The 13,994-nt window shown below is 48.0% G+C and overlaps 1 protein-coding gene across 2 annotated transcripts in view; it reads left to right on the forward strand.

Annotated features, from left to right (window-relative positions):
* The window catches only part of arid1b (AT rich interactive domain 1B (SWI1-like)), a 33,360-nt gene that overhangs the window by 12,139 nt on the left and 7,227 nt on the right, over positions 1-13,994 (forward strand). The window contains exons 4-14 of one of the 2 annotated variants that reach the window (XM_031729764.2): positions 1,506-1,619; positions 7,622-7,868; positions 7,952-8,035; positions 8,226-8,381; positions 8,463-8,826; positions 9,139-9,321; positions 9,749-9,903; positions 9,985-10,091; positions 11,959-12,099; positions 12,781-12,990; positions 13,159-13,378. In XM_031729764.2, the coding sequence (XP_031585624.2) occupies positions 1,506-1,619; positions 7,622-7,868; positions 7,952-8,035; positions 8,226-8,381; positions 8,463-8,826; positions 9,139-9,321; positions 9,749-9,903; positions 9,985-10,091; positions 11,959-12,099; positions 12,781-12,990; positions 13,159-13,378 (1,981 nt within the window). The remainder of the gene's footprint in view (positions 1-1,505; positions 1,620-7,621; positions 7,869-7,951; positions 8,036-8,225; positions 8,382-8,462; positions 8,827-9,138; positions 9,322-9,748; positions 9,904-9,984; positions 10,092-11,958; positions 12,100-12,780; positions 12,991-13,158; positions 13,379-13,994) is intronic. The other variant, XM_031729772.2, reaches the window with a different exon arrangement.

Below are 13,994 nucleotides of genomic sequence, written 5' to 3' on the forward strand. Positions count from 1 at the left end.
TTTAAGCTGCTGCTGCAGACTCTCCAAGCCTCACAAGGTCAAAACATCTCAGAATGGCTCCTGAAACGCCTTCAGCTAGCAAGCTCCGCTTACTTTTGTCTCTGTAGCACTTAAAAAAGACATGAAATGTTCTACAGAAGTAAAAAAACAGCATCCAAACTGGAATTAAACAGGAAAAAAACAAAAAGAGCAGAGACATTAGAAGTAATAGATAAATTTAATAGAAAGAAATTCCATCCATCCATTTCCTACCACTCTCCAGGCCACGGGATAGAACGTTAGTGAGACTTTAGCACGCCATTCCAGAGACCTAATCTGTCCACTGGGGTCTGCCCATGGCTGGGTGGGATTAAACAGCGACGAGGTAAATCCTCATCAGATTCTATTGTGAAATTTTCCCATGAAGGAAGCATCGAACAGACCTTCAGTTCACTGAAAAGACTAGATTAACTTTAGTATTTAGTTTGTATTTGCTGATAATGACGATCCTTTCTGCCCTGTTTCTGTCCTAAAGTGTTACTTCATTTGGTCTTTGTTCACAAACACAGCTGTCTTTGTCTTCAGAGGATCGTGTTACACAAGTTTTTGTGAAGACATGAAACAGAGAGAGAGAGAGCATCTCCTTCAGTCTGTTTTTTATTTGATCACTTCAACAATGTCAGATCTTCATGGTGTTTAAATGGAGTTGGCTGCAGGCAATGGGGAAACCCCGACCTCCAGCTGCTGTTTTATCATCTTCATCTTCCTCAAGACGGCAGCTGAGACTCTGACCGGGAGCAGGCAGCGGGAGCCAGGCTTTGAGACTCCCAGCAGCTACCACAGCTCCACCTGCAGCCAAGAGATGTCCAGCACTACTCTGAGGTCTGCTACAAGTGCATTGTGGGATGTCTTTCATTTTTTCTGAATGGATTGTTGCGTCTGGTTCATTCAGGACACGTCAGAGAAGGGAGACCCGCTCAGCTCAGGTTTTCACCAAGTTCATTTATTAATTATAAATTAATAAAAAGGAGAACAGAAGAAAACTGGGTGCTAACCTTTATTCAGACTTCATGTAGAGATGACTACAGCTCAATCAAACCAAATGAGCAAGCGTAAACCGACACAAATTGGTGCGATTGGGTCTTTTGGGAAACTCGCCAACATATTACTGTGGCCAGTGTCCATGTTTACCACTTAACTAGACCTATGAAACAAGTCTATAATGACAAATCCAACTAAACAAAATCAGCAAATGTGAAGAACAACCACTTTTATGCACTGAGGAAGACGGAATGTCCCGGGCCAATATGATGCTTCAACCGCACAATCAACACAGAAACGCCACCGATGGGGCTTCAGACAGGATTTACATAGAAAACAGTATTCCATGTACTTCATCTGCCTCACACCTGAGGCCAAATCTAAAGTCACCATCAACCCAACAGAGCACACAGAGGAAACCTTTTTTTTTTTTTGCTGTTTGTTCCTGTAAGATTTAAATGCTCTGTCTGTCTGTCACCCTGCAGGAGGTGCCGCAGGAGGCTTACGGGGGCCGGGGCCAGTCTGCCGCTATGACTCCTGGGAAACTGAACCACGAGGAGATGAGTCTGAGCCAACAGGAGAGGCCGTCCAGTCTGCCAGTGAGTCCGAACACACAGCTGCTCTCTGCTGGTCAGGCGCAAAGACCCCCAACTCTACACACACACACACACACACACACACACAGAGTTCACCACACAAACCAACAACAAGCCAGAGTTTCCATTAGCAATGGACGATATAACCTCAGAATATTATCACAATATTTCACAGAACGTTGTGATAATATTTCAGATAATATTGGAAAAAAGCAGAATGTTGGTGAGTGCAGCTCACAGGCAGGAGGGTATATTATTGCGAATGAAACAAGGACTTTTTCCATCCTTCTGTCCCAGTGAGCAGCTGTCTCTGGGTCAAAGAGTGGATCAGTAACTGTAATAGTCCAGCGCTCCAGTGGTGCTCAGTGGGTCACTCATCACTGGCTGCTAGCATCTCCTCCTCCTTGTTTCAATAGGCAACATAACAATATGATGTCACTATGTCATTAATATCATAATATGATACTTTAATAATAGCAGTAAAAATTAATACCAGTATTATTACGGATGCTCTGAATAGTTCCCATCACTGTTTGGTCAAACCATGACAGAGTTCAAAGAGTAGAGTGATGGTCGTGGTCACCCTGGGTCATAAATCAGACTCATCCAGGTCTATGTGAGCTGTTTATGACTCACTCACAGCACCGCTGAATACTGAGTGGGCAAGATTTGGTCCAGGAGTAATGAGGTGGGCCTGATGTGGGTTACAGCAATTTTTTTTTTTTTATGGCCCAACACACCTGAAATTTATCCTGTGGGGCTGACACACTGATCCTGAGTCAGTACCACATCTACACCACAGAGTTCTTGTCCTGGTATTTGACTGATGGCGGATCTAAAGGACAGCAGGATTCAGCCTAAAAAGCCGTTTAGTTTTCATGTTAAAGCTTCCTTGAGCTCCTGCTGCAGAATAAACCAAACCCAACCTGAGGAGTTTTCTATCAAACAGGCACGTTCCTGTATGGACAGGCAGTTTCTTAATCTGTCTGCACCACTTCTTAAAAAACTGATGCTGAGGTATGAACCATCTGTGCCTCACTACACTCAGACTCTGTGTTCAGTTAACTAATAATTAACTAATGTTAATGATTTTGGCTATAATAATCGAGTAGTGATGATCGGATATGGTGACAGCCCTACATCAGACTAAACAACCCTGATTCCAAAATGTTGTGAGTAGTGTAAAATACAGCGTGTCAGATTTTTCAGATTTGGGTATATATATAAAATATTATTATTGTAATAAAATAAATATTAATGATAATAATAAATGTTTAGTTTGAATGCAGTTCTAAGGCCGTGTTCTGTTGATCTGTGGAAAGTTAAAGTTCTGTTTGTGAGGTTTGGAGGCCGAGGTCAAACAGTTTTCCTCCTGGTGGGTCGGCTTTCTTCAGTCCCGACTTCCTGTCCTGTTCTGATCCCGCAAGCTCGGTTTTAGCAGAATAAGAGCTGTTTGTTGTCAGGCTCATAGCTCGTGATTCAGCCTTCGTGACATATTGAACGCGTTTCATGCCCCCCGCTGTCCGCAGGCCGGCCTCGTTGTCAATAATCACGCCGTCCTCTTTTCTCTGAGTTGAAGCTCGCAGGTTTCACGCTCTGAGCGCCTGAGGCCCCCCGCCGCCTCGGCCTGTGTCGCCGCGCTACTCAGAGACACACGACTGAAATAATGATGGCGAGCTGCGACGGCTCTCACAGGGAACCGCCATTTACATTTAAAATAGGTTTAACCCCGAAAAGACTCGGCCCATTAGCGAGCCAGCACGTCTGCTGCTGGATGAGCACGAGTCAGTTCAGACTGATTTTATTCACCACATGTAACTTCAGGCAGAATCCTGAGTTACTACAGAGGTTAGCTGCAAAACCAGTGGACGCAGAAGCAAGAAGATTGTAATCAAGAATGCACACCATAGAAATTCAGGAAGATGATGATTAAAAAAACAGCAGAGACCATAAAAGAATAAAACTGTATGAAGCAGAAACACATATCTGAGTGTTTGATGTTTTTAAGAGGATGACATGACAGCCAGGCCTCATTTTCATTTATATTTCTAAACTTTTTACTCGCTGTAGTTGTTGTTGGCTCTGCGCGTTTCTCCTGTTTGTACAGAGACGTGTGATCTCGCCGTGGGACAAACTTTACCCAAATGAAAGAAACGATTTTACTTGTTTTGAGGGTATAGGGTTGCCACCTTCTCACAGTGCCCAGATGTATTAAAGGTTTTCAGTTTAACCATCATCACCACCTCTGTCTGCAGTATAAACAGAGAGATCTCAATGGTCATGGGAACTTAAAACCCAATTAATAAATCCATCTAATCATATTATAATAATAACAAGTTGGCGCTCGAATTTCTCTCGTACAAACGTCACCATGAGAGAATCTAGAACAATAGCACGGCTCATCGTCTTTAATTAAACTCATTATGAAACATCAGTGAGGCCAGAATGGAGCCTTGAGGAACACCAATGTGTGACTTTCAGTTCACGTCACACTTTCATCCTGCTCGATGATTTCAGTCTGTTAATTTCACCACCTTCAGCTGCAGCTCTGCTTCAGCCTCTCCACCCACCTCCATCATCTCCATCTCCGCCTTCGCCTCTTTCCTTCACGCTCACTCATCCTCCTCCCCTTCCTTCTCTCTCCTTCTCCTCTCTGTCTCTGTTGCTGTGCCTCATCACCCCTCTCTCTCTGTTTTGCTCTTTATCTTCTGGAGCCTCCTTTTGAAGTCGTGGTGCTGATGCAGTTGCCATGGCGACTGCTGGTGGAAAGATGAGTGCAGGAGGAGAAAATCAGCAGAAATCAGCTGCACCCGAAGGCCTTGCAGACTCTTTAATAAGTTGACTTCAGTTCAGAGTCGGCGATGTTCAGTCCCGATGTTTCAGAGACAGAAATCCAAAATGTGTTTGTTTTTTGCTGACGGTTGCTCATTTTTCTTCTCTGCTCAGTCTGAAATGAACAAAAGAACGCTCGACGCCTGTAAATGGGTTTGACCTAGCAGCGAACAAGGACACGCCGCCCTAATTCTCGGAAAGACGTGTGTGACAGAAACACTGACAGAGAAGGAGAGACGGGTCCACGTCTACAGATTTGTTTCTGCCAGATAGTTTCACAGTTTTTAATCTTTTTTGCCGTTCAGACTCATGAACTGGTCCCTTTCTTTTTTTTAAATGTTTAAACTTTTGAGTAGGACTGGGTGATTAATCCGATTTATTATCAACAATAAAAACATAACTTATAATCATCAATAAGTACTTAGAATTAAAAATGAAACCTGAGCTGCTCTAAAATTGATCACCGTAGATCAATCAGACGATTGGAGCGCACCTCTGCACGTTTCCATGTTTGACTCTTTCTGTTCTGGTGTGTGATCACATGACGCCGGCGGTGTTCATCGCTGTTTAATGGAGAATCTGTTTCAGGGAGGTGCTGTCTGTTAGAGGAGCAGGAGGAGGAGGGCTCGCTCCTGTTGGAGAAACAAAGAGAAGCGTGTTGTTCGCTCTGCAGGATAACTCCGAATGAGCGATGAGGTCGGAAAATTCTCTTCATCCAATCAGAGCCTGCGAGGCTTTAATGAAACGGGGTAATTACGGCCATAAATCACCAACCTGCAGCGCGTCGCTCCGCGGCGGCTCCTTCACCTCCGCCTGCTCCTCCCTGCTCTTTCTCTCAGCCGCTCAGTGCTCTGCTTTTATTTCTGTTACTGACGTGTTTCTGCTTTAAAGTCCAGTCCTCTGCTTAGTCTAAGGACTCGGCCTCTCCTGATAAATTAAATTTTTCCACAAAGAACTCACATTTTTCCTCCAAGAAGCCGAGATCAAACAAAAAAAGCCAGGCTGAATTTGAAACTGTGGAGATGTGGAGCAGACAGTGGGGGAGTTGGCGTAGCCTTCATGTTTTAAGACAAACTTAGTGAAAGTCTGAAGACAGCAGAGCTGTGAGCCCAGATTGCATTTAAGAGACAACACAGTTCACCTGCTTTTAGCTGGCATGATTCGTGCTGATGGCAGCAAAAGTTTGTAATGAAAGACTGGGACTGATAATAAATCCTTATAAGAAGAAAAACCCTAAAATAGCTGTGCTACGACAATCCAGAGAGCCCAGCTGGCTTTGGGACACATCCAAAGGTGCTTTCTCAGGTGAGGGTGTCCAGTGTTAATGACCTAAACACACACACATCCACTACTCTAAATGAATCTCACTTTTGTGTTATTTGTGTGAATCTTAAAGTTCTCTGTTTGCTTCTGACCTGCCGGCAAACACCTTAAAAAGATTGTGGTTTGATGGTTTTTATTGTTTATCACATAAAAGGCTGTAACTACGTGAAAACTACACGATGGAGGATTTGAGTTGTTTACTGAGAAATGGTTACTGGATGTGCTTCACCTTAGCACTGAAATCTGTATAAAAAGGCTAAACTGTGGCCTGACGGCGGTATCCCTGTGGTCCCAACTTCCCCGTAAATTTGAGTGTGACATCTCGACCTCCAACATTTCAGTTTAACCACGCTCACCACTCTGCACCTGTCCGCTGAGCCCTAAGTGACTCTTTCGGTGGACTGAAATGAGGAGACTCTGCAGGTTTCCTGACCTCAACTAGTTCACTAACGAGTAAAAAAGTAAAACAAAGGAATTAGCCCTGGTGGAGGGTTTTCCTTTCCAGTTTTGGAAAATCAAGTTTTTGCACAATAGTTAGCGTGAATGCTAACCACCTAGCATCCACCAGGTCTGCGGCGAACCCATCCCAGGCTCAGCCTGGATCGTACTCTGATGTGGAAGCAGATGTGAACAACTGGGGTGTAACGTTCTTTCGTTGGTGTGCACATGAACCCTCGTTTTTAGAGATGACAGTCGTTACATTGCTCTGAACCAATCAGACTCACAGATGCAGACATTTGAATCTTTCCTCAGGGCTGTGTTTGGCTGTAGGTTCATGTTCAGCCTTTTTGATTTTTCATCTTCAAACAGAAAAACTTGAATGCTATGAGCTTGATTTCAAAAATGACATCTTCTGGTTTAGCACCTGGCTAAAAGTAAAGATGACCCTACGCCAAATATTTTCTACAGATTTGAATCCATCCATCCATTCGCCTATCCTTTTCAGGGTCGCGGGGGATGTCATAGCGCAACACCCTGGACAGGTCGCCAGTCTGTCGCAGGGGTAACACACAGGGACAGACAACCATTTCGGACTCACATTCACAATTTAGATTTTTCAATTAACCAAGCTCCACTGTGGGAGGAAGCCCGAGTACCCGGGGAGAACCCACGCAAACATGGGGAGAACATGCAAACTCCACACAGAAAGACCCTGGCCTGATGGTGGAATTGAACTCAAGACCTTCTTGCTGTGAGGCAACAGTGCTTGCCACCGTGCCACTGTGCTGCCCCAGATTTGAATCACTTTCTTAAAATGTGAGGGAGTTAGTCGTGGCGAGGAGTTCCTCCTTGTAGTTTTTGCAATTTTGTACACTAATGAGTGAATATTCAGGTCTTTTCCACCTCTGTACATGACTTACAGTCAGCTCTTGTTAATCAAAAACAGATGAGGCGCAGCTCGAAATCCTTTTTTTCTGCACCAAGGTCCATGGTGACCTCTCTGTTCGAGGTTCCCTGTGACGTTCGCTTCTTCAGAAGCTGCAGACTCAGAGCAGTTTCCACTCAGCTGCCCTGTTTTGGGGTTAATGTGCTCCAGCTGGGACGTTTCCACCTCCTTGCCTTATTATGGCGTCTGCTGAAGCTTTACGAGCCGGCGCCAAAGAGCGGTCAACGATCCTCCTGTGAGGGTGTTACTGATGTCATTTACCGAGCAGCAGCAGCTGTAACGATTCACCAGAATACGAGTCAGAAATAAAATAGAAACCTAAAGTCCAACGTGCATCAGAACAGCTGCTAGTCGTGTTTGGTTCACTCAGTGCAGGTACATATGAATTTTATCCAAACAGGTGAACGAGTGTGAAAATGTCCACCAAGTGTTTTATCATCTGCTGCTCTGTGCTGTCTTTCAGGACCTCTCCGGCTCCATCGACGATTTGCCCACTGGCACAGAGGCAGTGGTGAGTTCGGGGGGATCGGGCTCCAGCAGCGCTCAGGGCGACCAGGGGACTCCAGCCCGTTCTCCATTCTCCCCGCACGTCTCCCCTCGCCTCCCTCCGCCACCTCGCACCGGACCCTCTCCCTCCCCCTCCCCATCCCCAGCTGGCTCTGGCAGCCAATCGCGCTCCGGACCTCTTTCCCCTGCCACCAGCGGACCAGGTGGGAGCACAGTTATGAGTGTTATCACAAGGTCCTGTGATGCGTTCGATGTTCCTGTGGAGTAACGACTCTCTTTGTTTCAGGCTCTCAGATGCCCCCTCAGGTCTCTGGTCCTGGTCCAGATGTTGGTCCTCATTCCTCCCAGTCTGCCATGACTCAGGACAGAGGTACAAGTCACCAGTACAACTGAGTTATTGTAGATTAACCAATCATTTTAAATCTTTCTATGTGAGCTTCTGAGGTTAAACGAGGTTTTAAGGTTCATGGTTTCTGAGTTTTTACAGTCAGTCATGTTAGCTAAGCTACTGCTAGGCTAACCCTGTCACTTCCCCCTACCATCTTTATCTTCATCTCCAGGTTTCCCATCCACCATGCAACGCAGCACCTCTGGGTCTCAGTTTGGGCCCCAGCACTCCTCTTCGTCCATGACCCCTCACCCAGGGCCGGGGGGGCCGATGCACCACAGCTCCTACCAGCAGGCTGGCCACTCCTATGGGCAGTACGGCCCTCCAGGTAGAACATGGTTAAATCACAAAAACACTTTGTTTTCTAACCTCTCACTGCATCTCTGATAACTTGTCTGGTCCTACTCAGGTAACTACCCGCGGCCCCCGCACTATGGCGGGACCCCCAGTGCCAACTACAGCGGGCCGGGCCCGGGCCCGGGCTCCAGCCTGGCCAACAGCCTGGGCTTGAACGCCAGCAGTCCCATGCACGGCCAGGGCCCGTCCACCCCAGCGGGCCGTGGTCCTGGCCCCGGGCCCGGTGTGGGTGGGCGGCCTTACCCTGCAGGAGGTGGCACATTGGCCCCCACCTCACCTAGCATGCCGCAGGCCACTGGGCAGGGCATGGGGCCCCCGGGACCCAACGCCAGCTGTAAGCCACCTGAGGTTGTCCCCACCACCGGACCCGGTGCCAACTCATCATCAGCACCGTCTACAGCAGCCAATCAGAGCAGGTGAGTCGACCCACCGAGCTTTAGCTACAGCTCGGTGAGGTGGCTTGGTCCTCACAATCATCAGCAGCTTTTAAATATAAATCTGTGAAATGATGCTGTTAGTTCATCCTAACTTTTCTTATTGAGGGGTTAAAAACTAGAATCAGTTTAAATCTGCTCAAACCTCCCAGTGTCCGTGGAAAACTCCCAGAGGACGAAGCCGGCGCACCTGTGGAGCCGACTGAACTGTGATGAAGCTCGTTTTTGATTTTTGGGCTCACACTGATGAAAGTTTGTTCCTTCTCTCCCTCCGTCCTCCTTCCATTTTTCCAGGCCTCCTTTCGCTCGCTCACCCATCTACAACAGCCCATCCTGGCACACCGGTCGACCTGCCCTCTCTCCCACCCTCCACCCCTCCCACCCTCTTACCCACCCTCATCAGCACCAGTCCCAGCAGCAGGGCTCCAGTGCTCAGCCCCAACAGCCTGCTGTGCAGGCCCCCTCTGAGCATTATGGGTAGGTTTGTTAGCAGACAGCTGTGAGGGTCTGCTATAGCTCACAGAGGGTTAATGACACGTTTTACTAACTACTTCTTCTGTGGTTCCGCCAGCTGCTGCTGCTGTTGCTGTTTTTATACCCACAGCTGAAGCTAACCGTGCTTCAACTTTGATTGAAGCTCTCTTAAAAACATCATCGTGTTCTTCTTCTGCAATGGTACCACGCCACCTGCTATTTATCCCACAAAGCAAATATCTAATATAAAAACAGCAGTTTTAAACTGGACACTGGATTAATATTTGTGCTGGATGGAAACCTGCCTGGGTCAGTGCTCTGACCTGCTAAGCCCTCAGCTCTGCTTCTTTGCTTCTTTGGCTCCTCTAACAACACAGTTCCAGCCTGTTCCACGCATTTGTAATGATCATTTAACCTTTTTCCTCTCCAGGCAGGGCAGCTACCCGGGCATGACACCGCTGGGTGCAATGGGCCCTGGAGGTCCAGGAGGCCACGCAGGTCCTGGAGGTCCTTACAGTCAGCAGCCAGGGAGTAACTCTGGGAGGATGACGCCACAGGGACCCCCCTACAGTGCCCCACCATCAGGTAGGACCGCAGACCTGAGCACCTGTCAGAGACTGGTTGGACGTTGCGGAGGTTATGAATTCTGATGTCTTGGTCTTTCAGGCCCCGTGATGATGCCAGCTGAAGGGATGGGTCCTCATGCAGATGCCAAGCAAAGGGTGGAGCTGAGCAAAGAGGGTGTTGGTCCTGCAGGAGAGCCCAAACCCAAGGTTTCTCTCTTTGGCTTTTTACTAACCAATTACAGCAGCTGCTCGGCCATGGTGCTGGCTTTCTTCTCTGAGCACGCTCAGACAGACGCAAGAGTGCCCAATCTAATGTGAGAACAGCTTAGCGTATTCGTAACCGAAATTCTTCTGATTTTACCACAGTTTAAGTCAGAAAAGTGAGTTTATTTGATGATGTCATTAAATTGCACCTGTCGCAGGTCCGATGTTACCAAGTTAACAATCAGCTGTTTTTTACACTGATGTGATGAAAACGTAAATAATCCGCATAGAATTTGTAAAAAGTGATGAGCCCGTCTGAGCGTGTCGGGGACGGCAGGTCTGTGGGCGGTTCCTGTAGGAAGGGATCCAATGTACTACTGAACCATCAGTGCCTTAAGCCCCGCCCAGTGCTGATGGTTGGCTCCTTGTGGACTCTAACATACTTACCAACCTGTCACATGACAGTAAGTGGTATCCTTCAAAGAGTTTACCTTGAGAATGGTTATTTCACTGCATCTCTGAGCCTCTCTGTCAGTCTGTATGTGTGGACGGCCTTTAAGGCTTACTGCCGTGAAGGTGAAGGCTGTGTGGCAGCAGATGCTGAGCTGACGCTAACATGCAAACAGGATCTATTTGTGTTTGTGAGAATGAAGCTGGGGGCAGGAGAGCAATTTCCCCAAGTTTCACCCTTCCTCTCGGGCGGTTCTCTTCATCATGGCTGACAGCACTGATCAGTTTACTCCTAGGAGCACGCCGCTCATTACACCTGAACCCGTCTTTGCTTCATCAGCTGGTTTGGAAGAGTAACAGAAACCCAAAATAACCAACACGAGGCGGAGAGCGGCACTCTCTCTTCTCTTGTCTGTTTCTTCTTGTTTTCCTCACTCGGCTTAGCAGCTGCAGTTTCTCCTCCTCCTCACTGCTCTCTCCGACTCTCCTCGCCTCGTTATCTAACAGCGAAGTGTCGGCCTTGATCACAGCCGCCGCCGTGATGTTTGTGGCGGTCGGGGTTATGCGAGGCGGTTCAGGTGATGAGCGGAGGCTGCTTTGTTTGCAGGAGAGTCTCAACAGCTCGGCTTCCTCCTTAGACGCCACCGCCGCTAATTTTTCCCAGTTTGTGTTTCATGCAGAAGCAGTTTGACACTCCACGAGTTAGGTGATGTTTTTTATGTCAACTGTCAGAGAAACTTCAAAATAGACGTGAGAAAACGAGGAAAGTGAAGCGAGTCGGCTGCTCTTGTTTCCTCGATAACGAGAGGAAACCCGATTGGAGTAAACCGTCTACGCCTACAGGAGACAGCTTCATCAGCGTGAGCATTTATTGAGTCTGTGTTGAGTGACATTTTATACAGGAAGGGTTTTATGCTTGATGAGCACTGACAGGTGGAGAGAGCTGCTAAAAGTCACGTTTCACTGAAATGAGAACGTACAGGATGATGACAAGAGGAACAGCTCTCCTTACAAATGTGCTGCTTTTTTTGCGCGTTTCCCTTATTTGTCCTCGGTGGCCACCGTACCAGGCTGTGTGGTTAGTTTAGCAAAGGCTTCACATCCAGAGCAGCACACACCGAAAACCAAGTAGAACCAGCCACATGAGTGTGTGTCTTCACTCCTTTCCTGTCGTCTCTAACAAAGACACACACACACACACACTTCAGTGTTCGCTGCAATTAACCAGAGAGCAGCGGCTGGTTCTCTGCAGTTAACCAGCTGCTGGCAGACATGTTGTTTCTACTGTCAGCTGACTGCAGGCGCTCCAACCTAGACTGGTGCTGGCTGTGAGAATGAAAACCTGAAGAAGAAACAGCTCCTTCTGATATGTGTGTGTGTGTGTGTGTGTGTGTGTGTGTGTGTGTGTGTTGTATCACAGGACAACTACAGCTCACAGTGTGTGTCCAAGCCCCCCACCCCCTGCCCCATGTCCCCCAGCTCGGCCAGCCTGTCGTCCTGTCACGGCGAGGACAGCGATGGCATTAGTAGCCCCGCCTGGCTCAGGACGCCGAGCAGCCCGGTAAGCAGCACAATGCACAAACACAACAACAGTTTGCACTAATGACATCGACACTTCTTGCTACTCGTGGATGAAAAGCCTCCGACTCCGGATCCCGTCACCTGCGGACGGTTCTTTTCAGACACAAACTCACTGACATGATTCCGCGTGGTTCGGAGGTTATTTTGTGTCCATTTCTTTATCATTCATTGAGTTCATTTGCTTAATTTCATGAAATGTAGCATGTGAGCAACAAAAGAAACAGGCCTGAGGGGTGGGGCAGTTGGTAGTTATATTAAAAGTCACAGCAGATCGTTCTGTGGTTAACGTTCACGTCTGAACGGGCTGCAGGTGATGTCATGCAGGTGCCCACCTCATCTGGACTTGTTTCTGAAGATCGGAGGTTTTCGTAGGACAGAGCAGCAGCGAGCTGAGGGTTGAGGTGCTTCTCCCTCCACGCCAGCGACTGCCGCCATGTTGACCTCTCAGACTCTGATTCAGAGTTTCTGCTGGATGTTTATTAGTTATGTGGACAGATCTGTCTAAGTGGTTTTAAAGTGCCGCTCGTGACTGACGTGCTGGAAACTGTCACCGGTCAGGTGTGGGTGTGTCGGTCTTATTCAAAGGTTCCTTTGCAGCTCTGACATGTTGGCTCCACCTCCGTGATGTGTAAAGCTGAAGGTGCTGTCTGTGTCTCTGCAGAAGCCCAGCGTGGCCACCATGACCAATGAGAAGATCACCCGGCTGTACGAGATGGGCTCTGAGCCAGAGAGGAAGCTGTGGGTGGACCGATACCTGTCTTTCATGGACGAGAGGGGCACGCCCGTCCCAAACTTGCCCGCCGTCGGGAAGAAGCCGCTGGACCTCTGCAGGCTGTACCTGGCTGTCCGCGACATTGGAGGACTGGCCATGGTGAGGCAGCACTGACCCTCTCTCTGTCTCTGTTTCGTCTTCTTCCTCCTTCAGGGTTCAGCTAATGCCTCATTCATTAGGTCGTGGAGATCAATCGCTAAATAAATTTGGTGGTGCATTCCTGCCATCTGCTTGTCTCTGAATCTGTGTTCCCGTTCTGGCTCTCAGGTGAATAAGAATAAGAAGTGGCGGGAGCTGTCATCCCTGCTGAACGTGGGGACGTCCAGCAGCTCGGCCAGCTCGCTGAAGAAGCAGTACATCCAGTACCTGTTCGCCTATGAGTGCAAGATGGAGCGCGGCGAGGAGCCACCGCCTGAGGCTGCGGGGCCCGCCGGAGACGCCAAGAAACCTCCGTCACTCCAGGCCAAGATCCAGCCGCCCTCCCCGGGTAAGACAGATCCTCTGACACCGGAGAGGTTCACACTCAGCTTTGTGTCTGTTTCCAGCTGAAAGTGTAAAAATCAGAAACAAGAGTGAGACTGTGACAAAGGAGGTGTTACTGATGCTGCTGTAGGGATCACACACAAACACACACACACACACACACACACACACACACACAGCTGATTATGTAACACACACTGCGAGCTGTCAGGCAGGCTTGAGGAGAGTGTGAATGTAAACATCAGTGACCTCATACTGACCTAATTTCCCATGATGCTGGTCTCGCTCTCTCTTCACTGCAGAGTTGTCTCTTTGTTTTTGTCCTCTCAGAGTTTCCTTCACTATATTTGGTTTCACAGACACACCAACACCAAAGAAACACAGCAGACCGATGAGAGCGCTCTGAAAACATTTCGAACATCTTAAATTTAACTGTCAAATCACAGAATGATAAATAAATGATATTATAATAAGTGAGTATTTTGCAGTTAAAATCTGATTCATTTTGAATTTGATGGCAGTAAAAGTAGGACCGCTCCATGTTCTAAGGAGAACAGCTGCTGACCTTTCATAGAGGAATGTCAGCAGTCCTGGCTCTGCTTCGTCCTGTTGTCGGTTTC

Source organism: Oreochromis aureus, linkage group 15 (assembly GCF_013358895.1).
Source record: "Oreochromis aureus strain Israel breed Guangdong linkage group 15, ZZ_aureus, whole genome shotgun sequence".
Classification (NCBI taxonomy): domain Eukaryota; kingdom Metazoa; phylum Chordata; class Actinopteri; order Cichliformes; family Cichlidae; genus Oreochromis; species Oreochromis aureus.